We start from the raw sequence: 27,118 nt of genomic DNA on the forward strand, positions 1-27,118 counted from the left end.
ATCTGTATTCATTACAGTAAAGCAACGTGGGACACGGTAGAAAAGAAAATTGCAGCTAGGAATGAAAGTGCATGTACAAGTGCTCTCGTGAACTGTGAACTAATACACTAATACGAGAACTGCGCGATCGGGTTTACACCTGACCGGCAGAAGCTTTCGGAGCGCGGGATCGGCTGCAGAAAGTGAAATCTCGTCGCGGCCAACACACGCGTGGTTTCGTGAGTGTCCTTTCCGTAAGGCACCCTTGTCATCCGGAGTGGCACATGCTTATAGGCTGTGGCCGCACACACGTGCGTATAGGGGGTCCATTAACGAGTGCCTGTCTACACTCGTGAATTAAAAGCCAGAGGGCGTATTTTGACGGGCGACCGTCATAGTTTACCGCCTGAGGCCAAGACGGGTTGCGAAGCCGCGAGAACATTGAAGTCTCTCGCGATATCCGTGGTTTGAAAACTTGCGCATAGTCAAGCCGTAGACGGGGTCGCGCGTAGAAGCGGGGAGCAGACACACACAACAAGCACTGGCGCGGTTCTTGCTGCTCGTACGCTTTCCATTCTTCGTTTTTAGACTTTACGCGCAGTTCTGTCTGTAGTCTAGACATGAAGCAACTATAGCCCTAACCAAGGATTTGTTGGGAAGTAACGTACACGATGCCATTGTTTCGATCGGTTCAGAAAGCTCGGGCTCATAAACACCCCGTGGCGCTTTACTCATTCTTCAATTTAACGACGCTTACCTTTGTCCTTCCGACGTATTCGTCCGAGACGTGTTCGCAAATACTTCCGCCGCATGCACAGCGGCCGCGTTCTCACTTGATAACTCTTTGACTACGCGTTTCGCTTTCGCGTGACGTGAGTCCCGACGGCTCGCTCCAGCGACGGTATCGTTGTCAGTCCGCTTGAGAATCACACGACGTGAAAATAGGCTGGACGAAAGCCTTGTCATTGCTTTCGTCACATCCGCTTCCTCTGGTTTAACCAACCAACGCGCACTGAAAGGAATATCCCCGAAGAACGATGCAGCGTGGCGCAACCGCCGTGGGTGTCGTTTGGCGTTTTGGAAGGGGAGCGTGTAAAGCGGGCTTCTCTACATGGAGACCCTTGTTGCGGGGAAGCCACCTTTGACAAGCACTGTTGTCGCGGGAGTGCGCGCACACTCAGACAAATTTTGGCGAATGCTGCAGCTACCAAGCACGGGCTCGGGCTTGTAAAAAAATACGCCTCGGTTTGTTTAGCCCTACGACAATGCCGCGGAAAGTATTATTTCTACGACCTGATGAGTCGTTGTCAGGTTCATGCGAGACTCAGGAAAACGTCGTTGTTAGGACAGCTTACTCGTATCATGAAAAGGAAGTCTTCAGACCAAGAAGAATGTGTTGGAGCGCCTATGTCAGGTACTGTAAACTGTTCGTCAAGGACAGGTTATTCATTACTATTTGAAGTTATCCGGAGTAAATATAGTAATAACGTGCAGGACAGCACTATTCCGTTTGTTCTATCACGTTCGTCGTTACTCTATATTAGCTGCAATATATGCTAGGCAGCCTAAATAAGCGTTTCTTTCTTTCTTACCTCCGAATTAATTTTGATCATTCGGGGTTGTTTAAGGGGCGCCTGAACCCAAGAACACGGGCGCTTTTTCATTTCGACCCCATCGGAATGCGGGCACCGCGGCATAAATCGAGCTCGTGCTCTCAACAACAACGGTGCTGTAGCGAGCGCGTGGATTCTCAGCGAATCAGTGGCGGTGTTTACGCCAACGCGACAGGCGGCGCGTACGTCGCGTCGTGTACTTCTAGCGCGTCGCATTCGCGTAAACGCAGCTGGTGACGGGAGCCGGCCGCGTGTTTTACGCGAGGGAGCCGGGCTCGCCCCATTGGTGCGCCACTAATAATGAAGCTAGGCCTCCGTTCAGTCGCCGTCGCGCAGTGGGAGATCGGCGCCGGGAAAGGCTCCTGGTTCACCAGCCGCGCTTGCGTGGACGCAGTAGTAGCGCGTCGCGTTCTTTAGCGCATCGAGGCAATTACTATACGCGGCAGCGCGTGCATTTCCCTTCGTCCGAAACCACCTGGCAGCTATTTCGGGCGATTTGCATTCCGTCGGTGAGCGGAGGAGAGCGCACGGCGGCAGCCGTCTCTCTCTCTCTCTCTCTCCGTCAATGCGTTACGCCAGCGTTTGCACACACCGCGCGACAAACCCCCTCGAACTACCCTCCGCTGTCGCATCGAGGCGATTCGCCTTCCTAGCGCGTTACCGCCGTTTGCACTGACGCGGCGGGCAGCGTTGTTGGGAAGCGAGGCGACGCGTCGGTTGTCACGTTCATGCAACCCACCTGGTTGACTGACGTTGAGCCGTAGCTTTCGCCGCACGGCGCGTTGTTGATGTGACGCGGCATATATGTGCGCCACTCTTCGTGCCGTCGTCGCCCTTGTCGTTACCACATGGCGAACGTCGTTCTTGGTCGTCGTCGTGGCTGGGTCCGCTGTCTTTGTATGGTGGCGCCTTTCCGGGGCAATTAAGGTTTCTTTTTTTTTTCTCTCCTCGGTCCAGTCGCACCCTCTTAGTTTACATCGAGAAAAAAAAACCGATCGACCATCACCGTGACGTTGCCCTTATAGCTTTCCTTTCGTTTTTGTTTAAAGTTTTCTTTTGCACAGCTATATATGCGTCGCATCGAATAAATTTATTGCCAATCCATGGCGATGGATGGATGGATGAATGGATGGATCGGTGTGAGCGTCCACTCGCCGTGGTTGTTCAGTGGCTATGGTGTTGGGCTGCTGAGCACGAGGTCGCGGGATCGAATCCCGGCCATGGCGGCCGCATTCCGATGCCGGCGAAATGCGAAAACACCCGTGTACTTAGATTTAGGTGGACGTTAAAGAACCCCAGGTGGTCGAAATTTCCGGAGTCCTCTACTACCGCGTGCCTCATAATCAGAAAGTGGTTTTGGCACGTAAAACCCCATAATTTAATCTTTTTTTTTAATGAGCGTCCCTTTGGAACGGGGTGGTAGTTTGCGCCACCAAGCTCTTGCTATTATGCTGCCTGATGCACTACCTATGCTAAAATAAAAGGGGGAAAGAAAGAAAGAAAAATCACACGAAGAAATTTGCATCACCAAACTCTCTGAGCTCCTATTGGGGACTTTGTTTTTGTATGCCTCAGTTTTCTGTCGTTTCCCTACTTTTCTTCCACCCATCGCCCAATCGCCTCTTGCTGCGGGTTGATACGGACGGCGCCCCACACGTGGAGGTATTTGCGTCATAGCGCGATCGCGTTTCATTTGTGTAAACTTATCGCACCGCGGTTCCGTCGTTAGCGTCGCGTTGACTATAGAAATTGCGTTGCACTTGCGTCATTTGGGACAAGCATTTGCGTCACATTAGTGCTTCGCTCGCGTAGCGTTCAAGATTTCCATAAACGTCAGTGAAAGCTTTACGCATCACCGATTCTCACATATGCGAGGGATCCGCCTTTCTCTCTCTCTCTCTCGTGTGTGTGTGTGCGTGCGCGCGCCTGAAGCGAACTGTTTTATATTGCCATGTTGCAGTAACGGCGAAGAACGATACGCTGCCAAAGGTGTGAATTACGAATGTAACTAGTTTACGGGACGAACTCGTGCCCAGGAAGAATAGCAGGCTACTCAAATCGCAACGACGCTGGCGAGCACAGTCTTCGAAATGTGATCTGACGGGGGCTCAAGTGCGTCCGCTGTAGTTGTACGCGCATCGTCGTGTACACATTCCAGAGTGATCGCTCGTGCTCGCACCCGTACATTCTACAATGTGCAACACTTTTTTTTGCGACGCACGCGCAATGTGATCAGAGAGGCCTCTATGTACTTCGCAGCGTTCAGATTGGCAGCAACGTTCTAGAACTTGCCCAAACAACGTCCTGCGCCGAGCGATACACTGATAGCAGCGATAATCCGGTGAAACCCTGCACCGGCAAAAGGCAAAACTATGGCGCCTAGCAATGTGCAGCAGCAAAGTATCGGCCCCCGATCTGATGTTCACCTCCACGCGTTGAAATCGAGCCACGGTCATAAGCTCGCCGCTTTTTCTTTCGAAGTGCCGTATATATATCACTACCCTCTGCTCTTAATTTTTTTAATGTCTTCTGGCTGTTAGTTCTCTGCCAGATGTAATACATGTATGTAAATAAATTCAAGAAGAAAGCGTTGCCCTCTTTATTTGGTTTTCCCGATGCCCTCCCTTCTTGGTAACCGCTGCAGGTGGAGCTTTTGCTGGAGGCGCGCGGTAAGAAACGGAGTAGAAAACTAGAAAACAAACAAACAAGCACGATAGTGCGTTATGCGCAGTTTGGCCGTTCTGATCTGAAACACGTTTTCCCTTGAGCACACATTCAGATGCAAAAATTGCACGCGAAAAACAAAACAAAAAAGGAACGCCGCGAACGGCAGCTGCGAGGATGCGGTGTTTACGCGGGGTGTCGTCGGCCCGTTCAAGGTTGTGGCTGGTCAAGGTGAGCAGTTGCTTTGCACAGGGCGTGCGCTCGATGCAAAGCAGATAAGCCATTCGGTGAAAGCGCGGAGAAAATGAAATCGGAGGAGATGGCGAACGCGAGTGTGGCGTGTGGCGCGCGTTTTTCGGGGATTCGTCACACGGCTTGCGTACGTCGTATGTTTGCTTTACGAACATAAATTGTAGAGAGGCCTGGGAAGCCCTGCTGCGGAGCGAGGACCCTACTCCACGGCAACACGCCATCCGCCTGGTGGAAGAAACCGCGAAGTGTCAAGACCTCTTTGCTTCTAATCGTGGAGGTTCCCGCCCCCGTCCCCAAGGCCGGTGTGCCGGAGACGGGGATAGGGGCCTCCTTATCCGGCGGTACAATAAAGTTGCTATCATCATCATCATCATCATCATCATCATCATCATCATCATCATCATCGTCATACGTCGTATACGAGGTTGGTGGTGGCGGTGCTGGAACAGCAATCACGTCTTGGAGAGTGCGAGCATGCAAGGTCTATGGCCCTTGCGGAAATAGAAGTGGTCGGTAGAATGACGGGCAACAGAACGGGAAGGCTATATGAAAAGAGCATGTAGGCGTCGAAAAAACTCGAAACAAGCGATGTACAAGAAACACGGACCGATAAGTACAGAACAAGCACTTAGGGCAGCACAGACACAAGCCAGTGAGGCAGAACAGACAAACAGCACTGACATGAAGGACAGAACAAACGCATGTATACACCAGTAAAGACAATGCTAAATACAGACAGACTGGTCGTGGTGGCTTAGTGGCTACAAGGCCGTGAAATCTAATGGGTGCATTCTAACTGGGGCGAAATGCAAAAAACGGTCGCGTACTTAAATTTAGGTGCACGTTAAGGAACCCCGCGTGGTCGGAAGGAATTCCACACTGTGAGGTGTCTCATAATCTTGTCGGGGTGTTCGCGCGTAAAACCTCCGAATTCATTTTTTTTCTTCTGCTTAGAATACATGGGCAGAACAGAACAGACAGGCAAATGCAGAACAGAGAGAGATTGTGCAGAAGAAGCAGACACTGTCGCCGTATCAGGGCGGCAGGTCACAATGGAGAGGGAGACAGGACGAAACGAATATGGAGTTTAGGGGAACTGGACAAAACAGACACAGTCGCATTTCTTTTTCTGCAGGACCTGGACATTCCGCTCACCTGTACTTTTGGATATGTGGCACTGCTCTGTAACCAAACGCAACGCATTCGTCTCCCTTCTCGACCCCCTTTCAACTCCCCCTCGCACGCACACGCTCTCTCTCTCAGTCTTGAGCACTTCCGGCTGTCTACCGTCCTCCGCCTCTCCCCTCGACGCGGGAAATGACGCAGCGGGACCCCGCGTGTGGGCGGGAACGGTGCACGCGTGCGACTGCAGACGGGGCGGACTCGCCGGAACGTGCCGCAAATCAAAAGCGTAGCCCCGTGCATCGCCGCAGAGGGAATATTCCGCCCGATCACCTCTGATGCGATGATGGCAGCTTTCGCTATTTCGAGGCCACCGCAGACTGCGGCAATAATAGAGCGGCGGCCCCCGGGGTCGCCAGACGTGTCCGCCGCAACAAAGGGGTGTCCGCGACCCCGGCCGCGTCCGGATTCGAACGGCCGGCTGTTTTGCACCGTGCGCGCGGCTCCCACGTGACTCGCGACCCGACGCTGCAGGCGCCGCTTGCGTCGCCCTCGCGTGTGCCGTCAGAGAACTTCGGTTGTGCTTTGATCGATTTTGTGTTGCACGCAGTGCACTGTCTGTTCAGGTGAGATTGACCCTCGTGCATGGTTTTTGAAAGTGCGGTGCGCTCTCGGAAGTGATGCACAATGCTGCTGTCGCTGCTGCTGCTGCTGCTGCTGCTACTACTACTACTACTACTACTACTACTACTACTACTACTACTACTACTACTACTACTACTACTACTACTACTAACCACTGCAGTCAACCACCATCATCATCATCAACAACAACGTTATGTGCCCAGCGTTAACAAAAAAGTTTATGTGGAATATGTTCCTGGTCTTTTTGCCTCAATAGACTTTGTTGATATTAATCAGTCAATTAATTATTTAATCACTTTATTTCCACTTCACAGAGTGCACGGTCAGGAAGTAAAGCTCTAGATAGCCTGGAAAGGTTTCCTATAGCCCCTGTACAGTTCAGCACCTAAGTACATTTTACATGGCATTTCACACTTCAGCAAAGTACACCTTCAGCAGCTCTGTACGTTATCAGTAGCATTACGTTACCACCTTGCGTACAAAGCATTAAAACGTGTCCATGCAGATTTAATACATATGTAAGCGAACGCACGCAAGCGAAAGTCCACGTGTATGAAACGAGATAAGATACAGCAAAGGAAAAAGAAACATACTAGAATACAGAAGAGTTATATACACAAAAATACATGAAGTTTTGACTTGCTGCCTAAAGTAAAGATCAATACCCATCTGCGCTGTATCACTCAAGACAGAGGGCAGTGTATAATTCTTAACATTAGCGCACCATAATTGGCGCGCGGTGTCCTTGTGTCTGACTACTTTTTCATATGCCGCGGAGCATATATTGATGCGTAGTCGGTCAGTTCGGCTGTATCCCTTGGGGCTGAAATATTATTGTCTACTTCATACTTGTGTTGTAAAGCTAGCTGTAATTTATAGAAACTAAACACATTTCGAATGTGTGCAATTTGGAAGAGTAATTGCACAGTGGGATGATCTCGGGCTAAGTTGTGGATTATGCGTGACGCCTTCTCTCTTTCTTTTTTTTGCCTCACCAGCAAAACATAGTCGTCATATATAACATAAAAGGCATCAGAGTAAGCATTTACGACATCATTATTATATAAAGAAAAAAAAGGCCCCAGTATACTTCCTTGCTGTACCTCTGACGTAATCCGTAGCATTTGTGAGGAATGTTCATTGACGCTAACGTACTGGCAGCGATGTGACAGATAAGAACCTATGAGTTCATGAGCATGTCCTTTGATTCCATAATTTTGGACGTTGCCCCCCCCCCCCCTCTCTCTCTCTCTCTCTCTCTCTCTCTCTCTCTCTATATATATATATATATATATATATATATATATATATATATATATATATATATATATATATATATACACACACACACACACACACACACACACCATATGGAGTCTCAGTTAGCCAGCGGCGCTGGCTAACACCACCAGGGCTAGGCTAGATCTATTAAAAACAATTACCTAATTTAGTGGATGGATTGATAGCCGTCGTCGTGACACAATTGGTAGTGCAATGCACGCGTATTGCGGTGGTTGTGGGTTTAGCTCCCACCGGCGGCAATTAAGTTATCTTTTTGTCCACTTTCATTACCCTTTTACTCATTATTTTCTACATTTTAGTGTCAAGTATGCGTAGCTGATTTCCCCGATGCTTTCCTTGGCTTTATGTGGTCGTCGTCGTCGTCGTCATCATCATCTACATCATCATCATCATCATCATCATCATCATCTTATGTCCACTGAAGGATGAAGGCCTCCTCCTGCGATCTCCAATTACCCCTGTCCTGCGCCAACCGATTCCAACTAGCGTCTGAGTATTTCTTAATTTCATCACCTCAACTATTCTTCTGTCGTCCTCGACTGCGCTTCTCTTGGCACCCATTCTGTAACCCTGATGGTGCACCGGTTATCTAGCCTATACGCATTACATGACCTGCCCGGCTACATTTCTTTCTGTTAATGTCAATCAGAATGTCGGCTATCCCCGTTTGCCCTGCGATCCAAACCGCTTTCTTTCGGTCTCTTAACGTTATGCCTAGCATGCTTCGTTCCATCGCTCTTGGCGCGGTCCTTTTCTTGTTCACGAGCTTCTTTGTCAACCTCCAAGTCTCTGTCCCATATGCTAGCACCGGTAAAATGCATTGATTGTACTCCTTTCTTTTCGGTGGTGGTAGCAAGCTTCCAGTCGAGGTCTTGCAATGTCTGCAGCCGTATGCGCACCAAGCCATTTGTATTCTTCTGCATATACAGATACACTATACGGAGGCAACCCTGTGTCAGAGCTGCGGGGCCGGTAACCGCCAAATTCCCCACGAGCATCCGCCTTTGAATAACGCCCGAGCAGACGACGCGTGTACCCTAGCTATCAGCGGATGACCAAAGTCCCAGCACCATGGCCTCCGAGATATTTCAACTCGCCAAGGCCATGCCGAGGGTATCCGCGTCATACGCCACTTCCGGGGATTTATAATGATAGCGCTTCTTTCTTTCTTTCTTTCTTTCTTTCTTTCTTTCTTTCTTTCTTTCTTTCTTTCTTTCTTTCTTTCTTTCTTTCTTTCTTTCTTTCTTTCTTTCTTTCTTTCTTTCTTTGGAGTTTAGGTATAAAAAAACCTGCTGTAGGGCTCTAGCTAGACTGTCTATTCGTACTTTAGATGTCAATTTTTGCGTGGTGGTTGGTTTACTCAAGTATACACACTGTCTGAAAGTGGGTTTCTTATGCGGCCCGAAATATTGCTGCCAGTTGCCTCTAAATAAACCGCGGCACCGGTGTGTACATCGATAGTGCTGCACTGAATTATTCCGGCTTCTCCCTGAATGAGAGTGATTGAATGGTTTATCCGTATATACGTGGGAGTGTGTATATACGCATTTCCCTCGGAGTGTTATTAAACCGCGCAGCCGTGCCCGCTGGAAATAGAAGCCTCGTTGTGCGCGCTGCCAAGTGAGCGCCACTCGAAAACGGGACCGATTAATCCCTCGACAAAACGCAGGCTGCGTTCGGGCCTCGAATTTCCTGCAAATGTTACTCGAGGGACACCGGACGCTATGCATGCTCGCGCTGCAAGCGTGGTTGTTTGGCCGGCATGGGAATGACTGGCAGTGTTTGCCCAGCTTTCGTCCTTCTGGCTTCGAACGACCTTGTCACTCCGCAAATTGATCATAACCAACAAAGTATATGCTGCGTTATCAACGGAACGATTCTGAGGGAAGGTGCGTGGTGCGCAGAGGCTTCATAAAAAAAAAAGAAAGAAGATTGCCGTATGCAATGCCTCTGGGCTTGTTAAGGAGAAAATAAGTGAGGTGAAGTGAACAAAAATTTAGGCCAGCAAAGGCAGATTAGGCTTAACAAACAAAGCCACAGTGAGCTTTCAAGCCAAAAGCGCGAATATTACACAGACGTGCACTGCGTATATACTACCCGTGGTTACCGTAATAACTAAACAGTCGCAATGCCAGAGTGCGCCTCTAGTAAATTTCTTACGAAACTGTGGAACCCGCATGCGTGCGCAATCACTCTAAATATGCATATGACACTGCATGGTATCGTGAACAGCAGTTCAGTTTTACTTGTGCGGCCGTGGAAGCGCCGGATAATCCGCCTTCTGTCCGAAGCGTGAGATTAAGTTGATTGAGACTATAAATCGAAGTCCCTGCATTTCGACAATTGGTATTACATAACTGAGTGTTTCGTAATTGTTGCTGATATGCTTATATAAGATGAGTGAGCGGCGCTCGGACATGGATCAATTTAATCTGACAAAGTATTCTTTGAAAATATTTTCATATTCATTCACTCAGCGCAAAATCGTTAATTATTACTGACAGGTCTATACTTTTTTTTTTAATTCGTGACTGTCTTTTCTTGCAAACTTAGCGGCCCGTTTGATATATCTGTGCACGTTTGAAAGACAGAGAGAGAGAGTATTTAACGCAGGCTCGAATCTATAGGTTTATTCACGTTTGATGTAAATGCGCTGCAGCCTGCAGCGCGAGTTCTGGAGGTCTAATTTGAAGACGTGATTCGACGTGGTGATAAAGCAACGAACGAACCGTCGTGGTGTAGACGAACGTTGGGAACACGTCGGGCGACAGAGGGCGCCAGTGGGCATACGGAAGTAAAGTCCCTTGATAATTTTAAAGTAGCGACACTCTTTGAACTCTGCCGCCGCCGCGCGACCTCCTCGTCTCCTCCTCGCCCTTGGCGCGTTCCCCCGCGGCAACCTTTAGCGGCAACCAGTTTTGCCCCCGTTTTTCTGCACGACGATTGGTCTCCCTGCCGTTGCCCTTAGAAACGCGCGGATCTTGAGTTTTGCTTGTGTTTTTCTTTTTCGTTCGCGCCATTTTCCTCCTGAGCACGGCTGGCTCGGCGCTTTAGCTCGGCGTAGCGAACGTTATACGCTATGTTTCCTGTTCTATATGCTAGCGCTATGCCAGGCTGTTGCGCATATAAGTGCAGCAAGAAGCCTGAAGATGGTTATGCCGTTTTATTATACCACAAGGAAAGCGTGACGGCTTGCGCAGGAAGCAGTGGCTGCATGACATTGGCCGAAAGAACTTTGTTCCGAGAGCAGTGTTGTTTGCGAGCTGAGGCGTCCTTCTTATAGCTCGTAGCAAAGCATCCCGTAATGCTGCATTTTTGTTTCATTCTTCCGGCCTGCTCACCAGCGTTTTTTTTGCGGTTGTCCTCAGTATGCTTAATATTCTGGGGCGGCTCCATCACCTCGCATGTCGCTAACTGTTGTTATTCAGTCGGAAGTGCAGCATTATAGATTCTGCTTTGCGCCCTGAAAAAAATAGTGGCAAGTATACCCGTTGTATTGCAGGTGATGAGCGTTAGCTAGTCAACATTGAGTTTTTTTTAAAGTTTTAAGGCGAAAGCCTTTGGATCTCTATGTTTCAAGGTCGCGTTGTAAACTGGAAGTATCACGTGACGCAAGGAATGCCAGAGGTGACCCAAAGCATGTCCACTCCTGTATAAGATAATGATAATCCAAGTTAATGAATTAATCATTAGTGATTGACATAACGTGGATTAGGGAGGATTAAGGTTGATTAGCGTGTATTGAAGAAGATTAAGGTGGATTAGAGTGCATTAAGAAGGATTAAGATGCATGAATAAAGATTAAGGCGGGTGGAGGAGGATTGAGGCGGATTATGGTGGATTAAGGCGAAAGGTTGATGAAAGAGTATTAAGACTGATTAGGGTGGATTAGGGTGCATGAACAAGGATTAGGGAGGATTAAGGTGGATAAAAGAAGGTTAAGGTTGATTAATGTGAATTAAGGTGAATTAGGATTGATAAAGGAGGAATAAGCTGTACTGTTCCCGACATGAGCCACGTAACGTTCATGTTCTTATGCACACACACATATAGGTATATACGTATGCGAGCGCGAGGCTTGTACGTACGTGACGGCGAAGCTGCCTGTGGCCATATACACACTATACGTAGGTAGCACTGGTGAATAGGTGGTTACCGATGCGGAAACGGCCCCCCCACGGGGCCGCGAAGACTGCTCGGCGATTCCACGCAGCCTTGGGCGCTCGCTCGCCGACTGCGCTCGACTACGCAGTTGCCGATTAACTGCGACGCAACTATGCGTAAGCCAACCGGCTGACTGCGCTCACGCCAGGCCTTCGCGCTGTGGTTTGGTTTTGTTTTCCTTCCCGCCATTCGTGATCGCGCAGGTTAGCGTTTCCGTCACGTCGTAGCTGAATGATTCCGCGCATTTTCTTCGAACGCGAGAGCCTTGCTTTCTCTATATACACCACAGCATGCAACTTGCGTTTGGACGCCCCAGATTGCGCGAGATTTTTGTGCATTTTTGAGAGTATACGCCATGCTGTGCCTTGGCGGTGTCATTATACTGTCACACTGCATATTTAATTACGTCCATTTTATATTTCTACGGTCAGTTTCTTCGGTTTCGTTAGAAATTGTTACCACTTCGACTGCTCGTGTACGTTCTAATAGACGATGGCTCTGCTGAATAGGCTATTATCCCATTTGGGCGTGCTTTAACTAGTTCCTGCCGCTGGCTTGCGGAACTAATTCTTGGTCCATATCGGAACACTTTGCACTCTGAATCCATATTGTGTATAGTCCGCTTTGTTAGTGCCTGCCTTCACCGGTTTCCCAGCCTGTCTTAATGGCATCGTAGTACACTGATTGGTGCGTAATTTTTTTTAGAAAAGCGGTTCCGCCTGCTTGTATATATAGCTTGCGCTTATAGGATAACATGTCGGGGTTTTTACCTCGCTCAGCCTACTCATTTAAACGCGACTTGTAACGGCCGTCCGTTGCGACACGCAAGTGTTTATTATGCAGTGTGGGTGTGCGAATACTCGAATAATTCGAATAACGAATTGAATAGTGTCCTGTTCGATTCGGTATTGCAATCGAATAATCACTGTTCGTAAATGCGAATATCTTTCGAATACTTCTCTATTATTTGGGAGCGTCAACTGTGTTCAAATAAACATATAAACGTGGAGCAAAAGTACGGTAAATTTTCACCTCATGGAGTGGGCATTTTATGGACATAAATCACGAGAATTTATATATAGAGGAGCAGGCTACGTCACCTAGGTAGCCGTACTTTACAGGCTATCCTGCCTTTCCTGGACTCATCACGTTACTACTATATGTGCTAATGCTTCGAAATCACTGGGGTACTTACGCCGAAACCTACGTAATTCGCCCTCCAACATCCGCAAGCTAGCTTGTCAGACGTTTGTTCGACCCCAGCTCGAATTTGCCTCTCCAATCTGGTCACTCCATCACAACAACCTAATCAGCTTATCAGGATCAGTTCAAAATAGGGCCGCTCGGTTTATCTCACCTAACTACGCCTACAATTCAAGCATCTCACAAATAAAACTTGATATTTCACTTCAGCCACTAAGTATTCGACGTGATTTTGCGCTATCATTATTTCACAAATACGTTCATGCGGCTAGGAAATCTTTACGGCTTCAAGTCGCACCTTGTACATCTTGAAGATTATATAATCACCTAAGCTTCACGTCTATCTATGGGAACACTCATGCATTCAATTGGTTGGCGCTTCCCCGTGCCATTTGGTTGTGGAACGCTCTTTCTAATTTTATCGTCTCGGAAACAAATCCTGATAAATTCCGCCAGTTCTTCAGTTCATATTCCACTGCCTAACTTCAATAAAATGCATGATGCATTTTCTTTTGTTTTCCAGTTATGTGCTCTCTTGTTTATGAGCTCATTATTTCACTCATCATTCGTGTATTTTTAGTCCTATGATACTACATGGTTATATATTTTTTACATTGTTTATCGAAAGAACTGTATCGTTTGTCTTTTTCTCTAATATGTACACTATACCGGTCCTATTATTATTTTGCAATGCTTTAATGTATGTATAAGATGTGTCTACATTTTTATACTGTCTAATAATAATGTACATGTATATTATGTTTTGTTATATGGCCAATATATATACTCTTTTAGTCCTTCTGTGACGCCTTCCTTACTCATTGCCTCGTACGATTCCTGTCAGGACATTTTAAGTAAATAAATAAGTATGTATACAGTGACAATTAGCGCTTACTGAATAGTCCTGTGGATGCGAAGAAACTACTTGTTTGCTACTAATGCTCCTCTTGTGCTTTTAATAAACCACCCTTCAAAACGTACTACGTAATGACAGAAACTTGCTAACGTGAGGAATACTAGGATGGGAACACTGTTTTATATTAATTGTGATAACGGCTGTTTATTATGTCAAAACTATTCGATATTTGATTCGCTTCTTGCACTGTTCGATATGTATTCGCATCGGTCTCAAAAATCGCTATTCGCACACCCCTGTACTATATATGCAAACGTTACTACACGGAATTCTGGCGGTAGGAGTCGTTCAGCTATTTACTGCGGAAATGATTCGTGTAATACATGAATTTGTCTAATATTGCTGCTTGCGGCTCCTTTGATGTTCTTGCGCCGTTGTTCATTACGCTTTATCCTTCCAAGTTCCAAGAAATCATAGATTGTTAAACAGTGAAAAGTACAGCGTTGGTCTCTGCTCACCTGTATAATCATTGGTAATTGTCGCATTTGTAAAGCAGTACACTGTCGAAAATGATTCATCCATCTGGGAAGTCACAAATGCGTTTTAAGCAACAAGGACAAAGTTCAGGCAAAATTATACACTATACCCGTGCTGGCCCAACCGGCATACTCGCAGCTCCCGGAAACAACTCTTATTTAATTGTTCATCCGGGTTCCCACGCGGCATAATGTGGGAGTGAGATTATATACGTATAATGCGCATGGAGGCCCGTTTTATGAAGGTTCTGCAACAGCTCAGGCTCCCGCAGACACTGGCTCCAGAGTTCCCCTGGTATAGTTTTCGCAGGAAGGCCTCTATGGCGACAGAGGCCGTGCTTTCGCTGTCTGCGTTGTTTGAGCGGCGTCTTGAGCGGGAGTGTACTCGAGGCAACGCGGCGTGCAATGCTGCCGGCGTTACCGAAAAGCACTGCACAGAATGCAGTGCTCCCCCCTCCCCTCCCCTCCCCCCCCCCACCCCCCCGTGCACCCACTCTGCTTTCCCGTCTCTTCTATTTGCGATTGGCGTCTTCGACGCAATGCCGCTACACGTCGTCGCTACGCCTCGAAGGAGGCGAACAGCGGGTCTGTCGATCGGCTCACGCATGCGCAGAGAGTGGCCGCTGCTCTGAGCGAAGCGCCTGTGTCTTTCGAGACTGCATCGAAAAAAAAAAAAGAGGAACTCCGGTGATGGAGGGAGTCGTATCTGCGAGGAGCGAAAAATAATAAGAATTAAGAAAAATCTGTAAAGCGGTTGCTGCTGCTGTCTGTTGCTTGCTCCCTCTTATTTTTGGATTCGATTGCCGGCCGACGTGGTAACGAGAAATGAAAGAAAGTAAAACAGGCGCAAAGTTTGTAAGAACTCGGCACGCTCTCGCACGAATGGCGGAAGGAGCAGGAGCGTGGGGGAAGAAAAAATATAGGAGGGAGCATTACGTCACGCAGCCAGCCTTGACAAGCTAACGCTCCGTGAAGCCACAGTGGTGGCCCAACACGTGACCGCTTGCGTCGAGATCACAGAGGAAGAATCGAGATTTGCTGAGACGTTTGGTTCCCAATAGCTATGCATTTAGTTCTGATTCGGTGCGCGCTTGTTCAGATGTCCTGCCGTGGCGCTGCCTGCAGAGCGGGAACACTAAAACCAACCGCGCACTTTGACGCGCAATCACTTGCTGGGCCACCAGGTTTGGCTTCAATCGCGTTGTGGTTGAAGTCCCCTTGGTTGCGGTATGCTCCCGCCTATCGTTTTCCGTCCTCCATCAGCAGGAGCAGACCGTCCGGCTCACAGGAGCGCACGCAGCGCGCACTCCTACGCGATTGGCTTGCGAGGTCTCTGCGGAAGTGACGTCACGTTGCGCTTCCGTTGTCTGCGGGACGTCTACCGCGCCGTCCCACCTCCTTGCCCGTCTCGCTCTCTCCGCTCTCTCTCTCGTTCAGCGAAGCCGGCGGCTGGTTGGCTGGCTGGTTCCAGCGCTCTCTCCAGGAGTTGCTGAGAAGGGGGCAGTAATACCAGCGTCACCTCCTCCAACCTACCCAGACAGCCTACCGTCGGCGACAGATTATCCGTTGCCTGCAGACGTAACTAATAATAATAACCGCAGTCGACCGGCGCGGCATCGTGTGCTTGAAGTTTCGGGGTGAGCGCGGTGGAAGGGGTTGAGAAGGGGTCATTCGCGTCTCTCACGACGAATTCCCGCGCGCCATCTTTTTTGGTTACATTTAAGCAGACGGCAGGGAGTCGTGTATCTGCATTTCCTTCTTTTTCATTCAAATTGCGGCATGGAAGGCAACGCGAGAAGAATGTTCTTCTTTATCTCACTTTCAAACATTGTTATTACGTGTTGCTGTCCCTTGTCACATGCCACCGACCTCCCGAATGCCGTCGCCCACTGCTGTTTTGTTGCAGTGTTGCGTGAGTCGCTGCGCATTTCGCTAAATTGCTTTTAAAATTTTCTCGATCTCGCATACGGAGTCCAGGAGGTTTTTACTGAACTTGCAGCAGCGATCTTGTTTGACCGCTGACATTTGGGACATGAAAAAACTTTTTTTTTTCTAAATGTTCTCGTTCTCCGCCTTAGCAGGGTAGTACAACAGACACCGTACGATGGCGTTGCGATCCTTCGCCAGTGCTCTTCCTTCTTCTTCTTTGTGCGTCAGCGCACGGCCGGCGACCGCTCTTGTAATGCCTCCATGCCGGGATCAATTGAGCGCAATTGATGCTGGCTCCTTCGAGATATTCTCTACCATCGGCAGCTAGGGTTCACGTGGCCGCCGGGCTCCAGTAGAGGCGCGTTCAAACAGACGCTCCGAGAAACAGACGAGATTTGTAGCAGACGATGCCAGCCGGCCACTACTCCGGGCTTCGCGGCATTTGCATGCGTTAATTTGCCCCCTCTTAGCCGTCGTGTTTGCTGCAGTAACTGTCGTTCCGGTGGGCGCTGCGAAATTCAAGCATGCAGCTCGATTGTTTCTCAACTTTCGCATGCCTAATTCCCTGAAGCGGTCCTTTTTTTTTTTCTACAGGATATGCATCTGGCGCTTCCGTGATAATTTTGCGTGCTGGTGCCCGAGATAAATCCATGATCGAGTTTCGATTTATTAAATATAAAGTTATTGTAGTACCGGGATGCGAAGGCTGCATCCGCTTCTTGTCGATCCAATGCGCACCACTACGTATAGCTTAGTAGCTTTTGCATTTAATATCGAATGTTGCTTTCGAAGATTTGTCGTTTGTTTCTGTGCTTACCTTCTGCTTCTACGCCGTCTGTTGATGAGAACGCAGTTTTAGGAGATCCGTTGTCCTCTGCTGCAGCATATACTTCACGCATTATCGTTTTGTGTCTCTTTTGTGTGTGGAAGAGAGAGAGGGGGGGGGGGTTACGAATTTTTTTGAATTTGTTGAGGTCACCGTCTCGAGAGAATAGGCGGTGATTGGAGGGTTAATGCAAGTTTGGCGCGAAACATTGAAAGGACAACGTCTCGCTCGCGAGAACGGGCGCGAGACTGCGGCGGCGGCGGTGGCGCGTGATGCGGCGGCTGCCAAACAAGCAAATGCGCGTCTGGAAAAGCGGCGGCGGCGGCACGCATCAAACAAATACAAATCAGCTGCTGCCGCTCTTTCTCCCTCTCTGCTGCGTCTGTGTCCGTAGTTGAGGCCCCCTCCGCTGACTGTCGGCGTGGCGCTGCGGTAGCGCGGCCGACGCTGGCGGCTTCCTTCCCGCCAGCGCAGACGGGTTCGCAGACGACAGGGCGTGAAGCAGACGACGGGAAGGGGTGAGGAGCAGCGCGGCCGTTTGGTCCGTCTGGCTGGCGGTTGTTGGTTGGCTGGACAACGGCTGGTGGTGACGACGGCGGAGGCAAAGGCGTAGAGACGACAGCAGCTGGTGATTTGTTGCGTGCAGTGGGCCAGTCGTTGCGAGTGACCATTATTTGTTCCGCATTGTGGTCAAGCTTGGAAGGGAAACCGTTCCGCATCTAGTACAGGTAGCCACCCGACCCGCAGTCCGTTGTTATCTAACGGCGGCGGAGAAGGTCGGGAGCGAGATTTTGGAGTGGCTCGACTTTCGGCGGAGAGCTGCTCGTCACGCAGCTGGACTTGGCGCGTGTTCGCCGGTTCGGTTTCCGAGAGGACGACGTTCTGTTATTGCTAACGGGGTATGGTGCTAAACAAACCGCGAACAAGCGGATAGGAGAAATCGGCAAACGACAGATCCCACCAGCCACTGCGCGAAGCGGAAGACGACGGCGACAACGGTGGAAGCCGAAAGCGGACAACAGTGCAGAAGACGGATCGCGGCAGTCATTGCTACACTGCGAGTAAAGCAGACGACGCAGCTGGAGCAGACGACGCCGGGACGCCTACTGTTTGTACAAGAGAAAAAAACAAAACACTTAAAGATGGCGGAAGCAGTACCTCTGTAACAGAACGGTTCGGGTTCGCTTTGATTCTGTCTCAGCGACACACAAAACGACGATCCACGGTTACCGGGAACGTCGACGTGCGATTCAAGATTTAAGGATGCTGCATGTGGTAAACCGGTGTGTGAAGTAGGTGTGACCGATTTTGCGGCATCGAAACGACATTCCGTGGACACAATCGGCGCCGGTGTGTTGCTTTTATGTATCGTGCGCCCGAAGTGGAGAAGGAGGTGTCGGTCTTGACAAGTGTAGGTGACTTATTGGGAACCAGTGGCATTTGTTTAGAACGGCCAAAGCGTTAGGAAGAGAACAAAAATTTAAAGAGAACAAGGCCTATAGGATTTACTGTACTACTGTCGAACTGATACTTTTTCTGTGTCTTTCATTATCCTACTGTGAACTGTTTAAGGACAGCGTGCTTTTGAGGTCACAGCCGGACAATTTTTCGAAAAAAATCTCTCGAAGACGTCTTGATGCCGGCCGGATTCATGATGGATATATCTCGCCATTCCTCGTCGAGCGAGCTCGGTAAGTACCCGGATTTCGACTTTATTGCAGCCGTTAACGTTTCTTTGTCTTGAATGCAGGCAGTACGCGTTGAGCTTCGATGTCCTATTTCGCAACGTTGCACGCATTACCGTTTTATTTAAAGTTCTCACTTTCGGATGACCACTAAAAACTCGGAAGTCGGGCTACATCCTAACAGCGTGGGCGTGATCGCTCCAAAGGCGCCGATTGCTTTGTTGTTACAGCTTGTGGCCTCGCAGGGGCTGCTTCGTAATCGCCGTCGTCTGCTGTATAGTCGCGCTATAACCGGGCCACTAACCAACGTAACGACGTCAGAGTCCAGTGAATGCCAGACAAGTGACGAATACGAGCTCGCATCACGCGATGTCTCTGTTTTTCTGGGATCTCGGCAAGGTCTCTCTTCGCGTATATCCGCAGTAGCTGCGTCACAAGTTAGTCGCGCAGCGTTCCCTTCGCTCGGACTGTTAACGTCACTTCAACTCGCTCGCGTTAGCAGCCCGCTTCCGGATGCGTTCTGGCTTTTCCCCAGCCGCATGCCCAAACAGTCGGCGATTAGACGGCGGATAAGGTCTGATGTTGCTTTCGCTGGTATTATTAGTCTGGTCAGTTCAGCAAACGTAGTACGTCATGTGCTAAATCTCGGTTTTGTGGTGCTGTTTTCATTAGTCTTATCGATGAATTAATTCGTAAAGAAAAAGGTTGGCGGCGTTCGGATAACCGGAGTTTGTCCAATATGCTAACATTGTGGCAGCTTGTCTGATAAAGCGCGGCGTCTCCTGCGATACCGTAATCTAAAGGGGAAAATGTCTGCACGACAAAATTCGAATGAAGTTGTGCAGTGCACTTTGACAGCTGTTGTCTGCAGTCACTGACGTGTGACTGTTTGAAAAAACAAAAAAAAACGATACAGTAAATAACCCGCGCCATCTTGGTTGCGGAAAATAGATGACAGAAACCGCCGTGGTTAAAAGATCAAAGCGAAAACAAAAAGGAGTAACCACCAAACAGACGGTCGCTTTGCCCGCACGCGCAGACGGGAGCGTGCGCAGTTTCAGCTGCGCAGGTGCGCCTGCGTAGCAGAGGGTTAGCAGACGCAGAGGGCGAGAAGGAGCTAGACGATGTAAATAGCTACAAACGAAACGCTCGTGTAAAGATTTTTTTTTTCCCTTCGCTCATTCGTCCGCTTCCATAATTAGAGAAAGAAAACGCTTTTACTGTGCAGTGCGCTTCGGGGGTTCCTTTGTCGTTCCTGAAACATTGCTTGCGCACACACACTGTCGACGAACCTTTTGGTCAGCTCTAGTGTGCGTGCAAACGTATAATATTTAAATTACACGCGAGCCGCGTTTGTTATGCACGCTTTGCGCGTCCTTTATTATTGCTTCTTTTTTTGCTTCTTTTTCCCCTCTGTCTTGTCACACTTTCCTGGAACCACCCCGCGCGGTACTCTTCGGCTGTCCTCTCCGCACGCCTTTCTGTGGTCGAGCAGACGAAACTTTTGCGTCTAGCGCCGGCGTTATCTGCTCGTTTTTGGAAAGATGGTCTGCTACAGATTTCTGTCCGGTACCTTTTATACTCTTCACTTCGACCGCACCTCTATAAGTTTGAAAGCGTGCTCAGATAACGCTCGGGCCGCCATTTTGGCGCGCTTTTGCAACGGTCGTCTGCTTGGATTGCCGATCGCGCGGCAGCACTTACTTGAGTGATCGCCGCTTCGTACCCGAGGCTGATTTATTGCTCCATTCGCGTATGCGTTTATTAAGCTTTACTGTGACTGCACTCTAAAGCTTGAATTTTGATTTGCCATGTACGTGTGTCCGTCGTGCTTACCGCTACGTCACAGCGGATATCGCCATCTTGTAAAGAAGTACTTTTTTTTTGCGATGCACGCAACGTCTTCGTCCGCTACAGCATTTATTACCTTCTGTGGCTCCCCGTAATGCATGCCACGGCTCTCAAAGTCTGTGTGGCGCTTAAAACCCCGCACATTGTCGTTGTCGTGTTCATCGATCCTCGCCACTATACCGGCTCCCTGTTGCTTTACTCACTTATTTGTGGGATATAGAAACTTTGCGATACCCTGTAAACACTGTACCAATTTCGCGTAAGCTAATCTATATTTCAAGTTTGTCCGCTTCAGATGCGCTAACGAATGCAATTTACAGAACTCTGATATCTGTTTTCGGTGCAGAGTTTTGGATTTGTAAGCATTGTGCGTCTTTTCTGTTATTTTTTTCTTTCAAATTTATCGATTTTCAGAACGAAATTCCAGTAACTCAGAAATGAATTAAAGTTCTGCTTCATTGATTTACTGGAATTCCGTTCTCTCTACTTAACTCTTATACAGAGTTTAACTTATTCTTTCTATAGCAACCAATTTTATTCGAATCGATGTAGCGCTTAATCTTATGACAGCATTTCTGCCTTTTAAACGTATTTGTATAAGTAAAGTGAAGTTGGCCCTGCGCTAAACCTTCCTCCTAATTAGAGCAAGAAATGGGAGTTGCAGAGCGACTTCCTACATATATGTGCGAGAAACAGAATGGGGGTGTCAGCGCCTTAAGAAAAGATCCATGTGCCCCGTGCTGTAGGGTTCATATGGGTTTATATGGGAACCTGCAGTTCCCATATACGTGATCCTTAAGTATCATATATGATTATGGATGCGGGGCGTATTGGGCGTACGTGATTTTTCAATAGGGAACGAAGTGGAAAATGAAGTCGAGGACGGCGGGTGATGACGCGATGTTATGAGATGGAAGAAATTTGCGGGCGTCGTGTGGAACTCCGTGGCTGTCTCAAGACAGGGTTGGCAACTCCTGCCTGGAGATCGCTGGGCGAGGAGAGAGAGAGCAGGCATCGGCAAACATATTTGCGCAGCTTGCGCCTTTGTTCGCCAATGGCTCCAGAACGGCCCTGACGTGGGATACCAGAGGTGTTCTCCCTAGGAGATTACGGTGATCAAGGGTTCGACGCAAACTCCTTTTGTCGGGTAACGTGTTAGAAAAAATAAAAACCTAATGCCAAATCAAAAGTCAGGTGACGTTCTGGAACGTTGCTAACGTCAATAGAGGGTTCTAGCTCGTTCGCAAACATTTTAACATTTACGGATCACCTGGATACAGGAGCCGTAGCAGTAGCAAAGCTGGTGGCGACACCTTAAGACCATTTGTGGAACTAAATTGCGTTCGAAAATTTCTCGTGTCGCGTCGGTCAAATCTTTGAGACAGAGAATGATAAATGTACGGCACGTTAAGGATCATGCCTCTACCAATATAAGCTCTTCATACGAGCAGTTTAGTAGAATTCGCCGCGGTATTAGTTCTGCCTGCTCTCTGGTTAAACTCTGCGTCACGAGATGGCGCCACTATGTCGCTGTTGCTGCCGTGCACCTTTCCAGTTTCCCGGTATTGCGCAATCGCCAGTAAGTGCGTTTGCGGACAAGCTGAAACTTTCTGTTGAGAACACGGAACCCGTACTGGTTCCGAAACGTCGATTAACTTTGTCTTGGTCAACGAGAGCGAGCCTTTTCTTTTTTTTTTTAAGTATATTCCACTGATGGGAGAAAAGCCAGGGGCGAAGCGGCGATATTTTTTAGGAGTTTTAGCCCGTCCGTGAATATGTCGCCCTTTGCGAAATATCGTGTTAGTGGAGGCGTAGACGGGAGCGGCAGGGTTGGTGGCGCGGTTTAATCAGAAAGGACAGAAACGTATTATTGCAGTGACCGAGCGTCTTCCGCTTAACAGGAAGCTTCAGCTCGTGTGCTCCTATCTAAATACATGTAAAAGGGGAATTCGTTTTTCTCGGCAACCACTACACTAAACTTGACCAGGTTAATTGCATTTAAAAGGAAAAGAAAGCTCAAGATCTAGTGAGTGTTGCTATCGAATTTTTGATTGAGGTCGTCAATTTTTTACTGAAATTTGGCAGAAATAGCAAATTTTCAGAAAACGAAACTATTAAGTTTACAACTCCGTAACTCAGCAATGAAAAATGATATCACAATTCTGTGAATTGCATCTAATAGTACATCTAAAGCGAACCAAATTGATGTGTTACACATAAATCTCAAAAAGAATAGTAATGTGTAAATACAGCTTTTGCGGAACCATTGTACAGAACGTAACAAATTCACGTGATATATAAATTGACATATCCAGTTTTAATGGATGCCGTTTACAGAACCGCGATATCTATTATTGACGGAGAACAATTCATTTGTAAACTTAGTGCTTTTATATTTTTCTAATTGTCGAATTTTTGAAAATTCTTTCAACAAAATTCAGACCCTAAATCGAAATTCCGCTTCCAACAGTCACTATATTTTCACCTTCTCTCTCAAGGAGGAGGAATGAACGTTTATTGTGTGAAACAGCGAGAAAGGGTTCTTTCTTCGCCCTAGGTGGGCGGCTCTCTTAGTCCAGAAAGCCGTTGGCTAATGCCGCAGCCCGGGCCCGGTCCACCAGACTTTGCTGATCTTCCAGGCTCTGTGCCTTTAACATTGCCTCCCACGTCTCTCTCAAATTCAATAAATTTCATTAAAATCGGTCCTGGGGTTATCTCAGAAAGGTGTTATTGCGTTTTTACATGTATTTGTATAGGCCGCGTCGGAGTTGGGCCCGAGCTAAAGCTTCCTCTTAACGGCTCGTGTAAAAAGTTGGCAGCGGTGTGTAATTGTGAACGTGTGCCCTTCTTTCTTGATAACTTCTGCAAGAACGCCCACGTTACACGAAAGCGTGCCTGACGCATTGTGGTGAAATAAGGCGTCGCTTGGTGTCGCTACCAGAGTTCTCAGTGCGTTTCGCCTCCGGAAAGCCGGTGTTCCGTGAGGGCAGTACGCCTACGTACAGTCTGTTAACCCTGTCAAGCAGACACCCGTGACTTCCTTTCCACTCCGTCGTCCTTATCTCGGTGTCACATGGTCGCCCTTTTCCTATAAGGGAAGTTTAACGGAGCTTTTGGTCAAGGGAGATCGCCGATCTCCCTCAACGGCTGAAGGGAGTACTCTTGTGCCCATGTTGTTTGTTCGAGAAAAATTTGGCGTTAAAACTGATGTTGCGTATGTTTAAAATGTTTCTATCGGATTAAAGTTCAAGCACAATTCAGGAACAGTTATGCTTGCTGTTGCACAACACTCTCTTCCTAGACCGCTTGGCGCCAAGTTTTATCACGTCTTTCGGTTCGTTCACTTGCACGAATCCGACAGAATCGGGTCGAGCCGACTTGTCGGACTGGAATACGTCTGTCGAGTTCACGTAAACGCTAGCCGGTCGGCCTGAACGAGCGTCGAGTCGGACTGAGTCAGCCCGACTCGACTGCATGGACTCGGCTGCGCAGTTCCAAGACAAGGCACTGCGCAGTGCAACCTCATCGTATAGCGATAAGACCCACTGAGTCGAGCTGTTGCAGTCGGCAGCGGGAAGGCCAGTTCGAACGCGTCTGGTCGAGCTCGACGCTGTGTGCCGCCGTTGTCCAGACTCGGCAGAGGCGAGTTCACGTGGCCTCCGTCGTGCTATAACCGTAAAGTGGTCAGTGTGGTCACTCGTGACCGGCACCGACATGGTATAGACAAAATCCAAGGAAAGCTCGGGAGGTCACCGTGCACGAAATGTGGCGCTTTAATATAGTTTGCACTCGATCGGGTGTCGGAATTAACGCAGATGAGCACAGGGTGGCTAGCGTCGCTGTCGGCAGTGCTAGGTTTAGCGAGCGCGCCTTGATTTTTAATCTAGTGTATATGCTTTTCGCATCAAATATGTTGAATAACATTTTTTTATGTAAGGAGCGTTAATTATAATAGCTACGAGCGTAATTAGAAGTTGCATTCTTATATACAAAAAACTAAACGGCGCTGAATGCGCCTCTGGCGGCCACTTTCGAGAACTCCTTATTGGCGGTGTGACACGACCACAGCTTCCTTGTGGTCGAACTCCATTGGGAAGTATCGCGCTCCCTTATCCTATGAATGAGTTCGTGGGTGCCCGGGCGACACGGATATAAGGCTCTCTGTTCTCGAGGGAGAAACGTTGAGGCACGTTTGCGAGTCTAGGACAGGTCCATAAAATACGTGCGTCGATCATCGGGCTTACCGCTGATGACGCACGGTATCTGCCACCCCCCCGAAAAAAAAAAAAAAACCTGGAATTTTTTGTGCATTTGTCAACTTTATAAAATTCGGGGAAAACAGGGAATGGAAATCCCACCCTGTTTGCTTTTCAGTCGGTGAAATTCGTACTTATGCAGTAGCTATGGCGAAGCAGTATGATATGTCAAGGGGAAGCGAAGTTTTCCACCGAATCTGTGCGCATTCCGCAAATAACGTTGTGTTTTGCCGGTTGTTCTGCGAGTGTGAGACCGTGGTCGGCTGGTTGGAATGTCGCGCAACACTTAGGTGCAGTGAAATTGGATGGTGATCAGTCCCATTTTATTTTCACCTTGCTGGTAGTATAGATGTTCAACGTTATGGGCTGCGGCATGTTGCGAATTCTGCACCGTGGATATTCCGTGCTATCCCGAACATGTAACCGCCAAAATGAGCGTTAACATTTCAAAATAAAGCTTCGTCCTGCAGTGGAGTCTACATAGGCTCACGAAGGGGAAGATTGCAATGGTTAACCATACTGCATAGCGCATAGATTTCGTTCGGGTACTCTTACACTATATGTACACATGGAGGTGTATATGCCCGGTGAGGAATATATAGCAGTTAGAAGGCACTCCCTTGCTACGCGTTTGTCATTGCAAGACGCGCTGCTTTGTAAAGCGTGTACGAGGACTGTTTAATGATATGCTGGCACGGACAAGACAATGCGCCAGCTCGCAACGACTTCCGCACTTACTTATCTACATGTCACTTCGTTATATACTAACCTGACCTCTTTCACGCTGTACAGGTGAGCTCCGCTATATGTTGCAACGAAACGACCCGTATAACGGAGGATTGCGTACGTCTCGACCGAATTCCCATCTGGCATGTGCATTGTTAATACAGCGAAGACCGCTACAACGAATTTGCCTGTACAACGAACCAATACAGGTGTCCCCGACGGCTGGTTTCTTGTCTTGCAACGAATGCGCGTACACCGGCGCCACTTTCCTCTGCATAGCGGCCACAGAGTGCTGCGGTGCGCATCGGTATAGCGGCCACCGTGTGGAATGTTTTCTGGAATGGACAGTGTATACGTGCTGCTCGCACATCGCCTTCAGCCGACTCGATAACTTCTCGGAACTGCCGACATCATCGGGGCCATCAAGGAGGGCCGCGAAAGAGTGCTAAGGAAAGAGCGGTGGAGAGCTTGCAGACTAACTAATAATTTCTGACGAGGTTATATGTCAGGTGGCGGCATTCGACGCTCTGCGACCGTATACCTTGCGCCGATCCCGGATTTCCCCGCGTATAGCATGCCGCGAACTTCGTTGCCGTCGGCTGCAGTCGAACATTGCGCCGCAGCAAGTGTGCAGAAGGAAACGGGCGACGGCATTCGCTAAGTATGCATCTCTTTAATTGGTTTTACATAACGGTTTTCTTTTGTCGAGGGACCTTATATATATATAGCCTGCTCTATTGCTAGCTGTGCGCTACAACGAAGTGGTCCGCATATAGCGAAGCAATTTGTTATATAAACGCGTTTAACTTGCGAAGCAGCGCCTGTAGCCACTGTTTTCCATCAACTGCGCTCGTGGACAACTTTGTGTGGCAACGAATGCGGAGCTTTTGCACGTGTGCACGCATGCTCATTGCTTTTGCACGTGGGGCTTGCCGCTATTGCGCCAGCAGTGCTTGGCATCGCTTTCTGTTTCGGCTTCTCGGGGCAGATATTAAAGGGACACTAAAGTGGAAAACCATTTCTTCTGCATCAGTAAATTACCGTTCTACAACACCAAAAACACCCCTCTTACAACGATAAGACGTTTGGTAAGCCAGAAATAGCGCAAGAACGAAATACGGGTGGCGACGCCTACTTGAGTTCCCGCACCTGGGGGCTGTGACGTCATGGATTTTGATGGCATCTTATAGGGCCTACTAATTATATATAGCGGTACAGATTAACTACATTGTGTTCTAAAGGAATGAAATATTAAACATGGCAAGTTTCGGGAACCTTTATTCAGCCAACGCGGCCCAAATGCGAAAAGATACTTTGGAATCCCTGACGTCACGCTGACGTTGCGGCGTTGAGATTTCGGCGCGAAATTCAAATACTGATACTTCGACCTCCATTTTCTCATCTAATAATCAAACTATTATTTTGAAATGACTGCCTGCAGGGTTCTCAAACAATACTCCATTAGTCTAAACTGATTTATTGTTTCCCTTTAGTGTCCCTTTAAGTCGA

General features: G+C 48.4%; 1 protein-coding gene across 2 annotated transcripts in view; it reads left to right on the forward strand.

The window, feature by feature from the left end:
* Pur-alpha (Purine-rich binding protein-alpha) overlaps positions 1-27,118 on the forward strand; it is a 223,704-nt gene that overhangs the window by 80,301 nt on the left and 116,285 nt on the right. Inside the window, exon 1 of one of the 2 annotated variants that reach the window (XM_065446088.2) lies at positions 17,550-18,782. The exons of the other annotated variant lie outside the window; for it this stretch is intronic. Within the exon in view, the coding sequence (XP_065302160.1) occupies positions 18,728-18,782 (55 nt within the window). The 5' untranslated portion in view covers positions 17,550-18,727. Of the gene's footprint in view, positions 1-17,549; positions 18,783-27,118 lie in introns of those variants that run through there. 2 annotated transcript variants of the gene reach the window in all.

Source organism: Dermacentor albipictus, chromosome 9 (assembly GCF_038994185.2).
Source record: "Dermacentor albipictus isolate Rhodes 1998 colony chromosome 9, USDA_Dalb.pri_finalv2, whole genome shotgun sequence".
NCBI lineage: Eukaryota > Metazoa > Arthropoda > Arachnida > Ixodida > Ixodidae > Dermacentor > Dermacentor albipictus.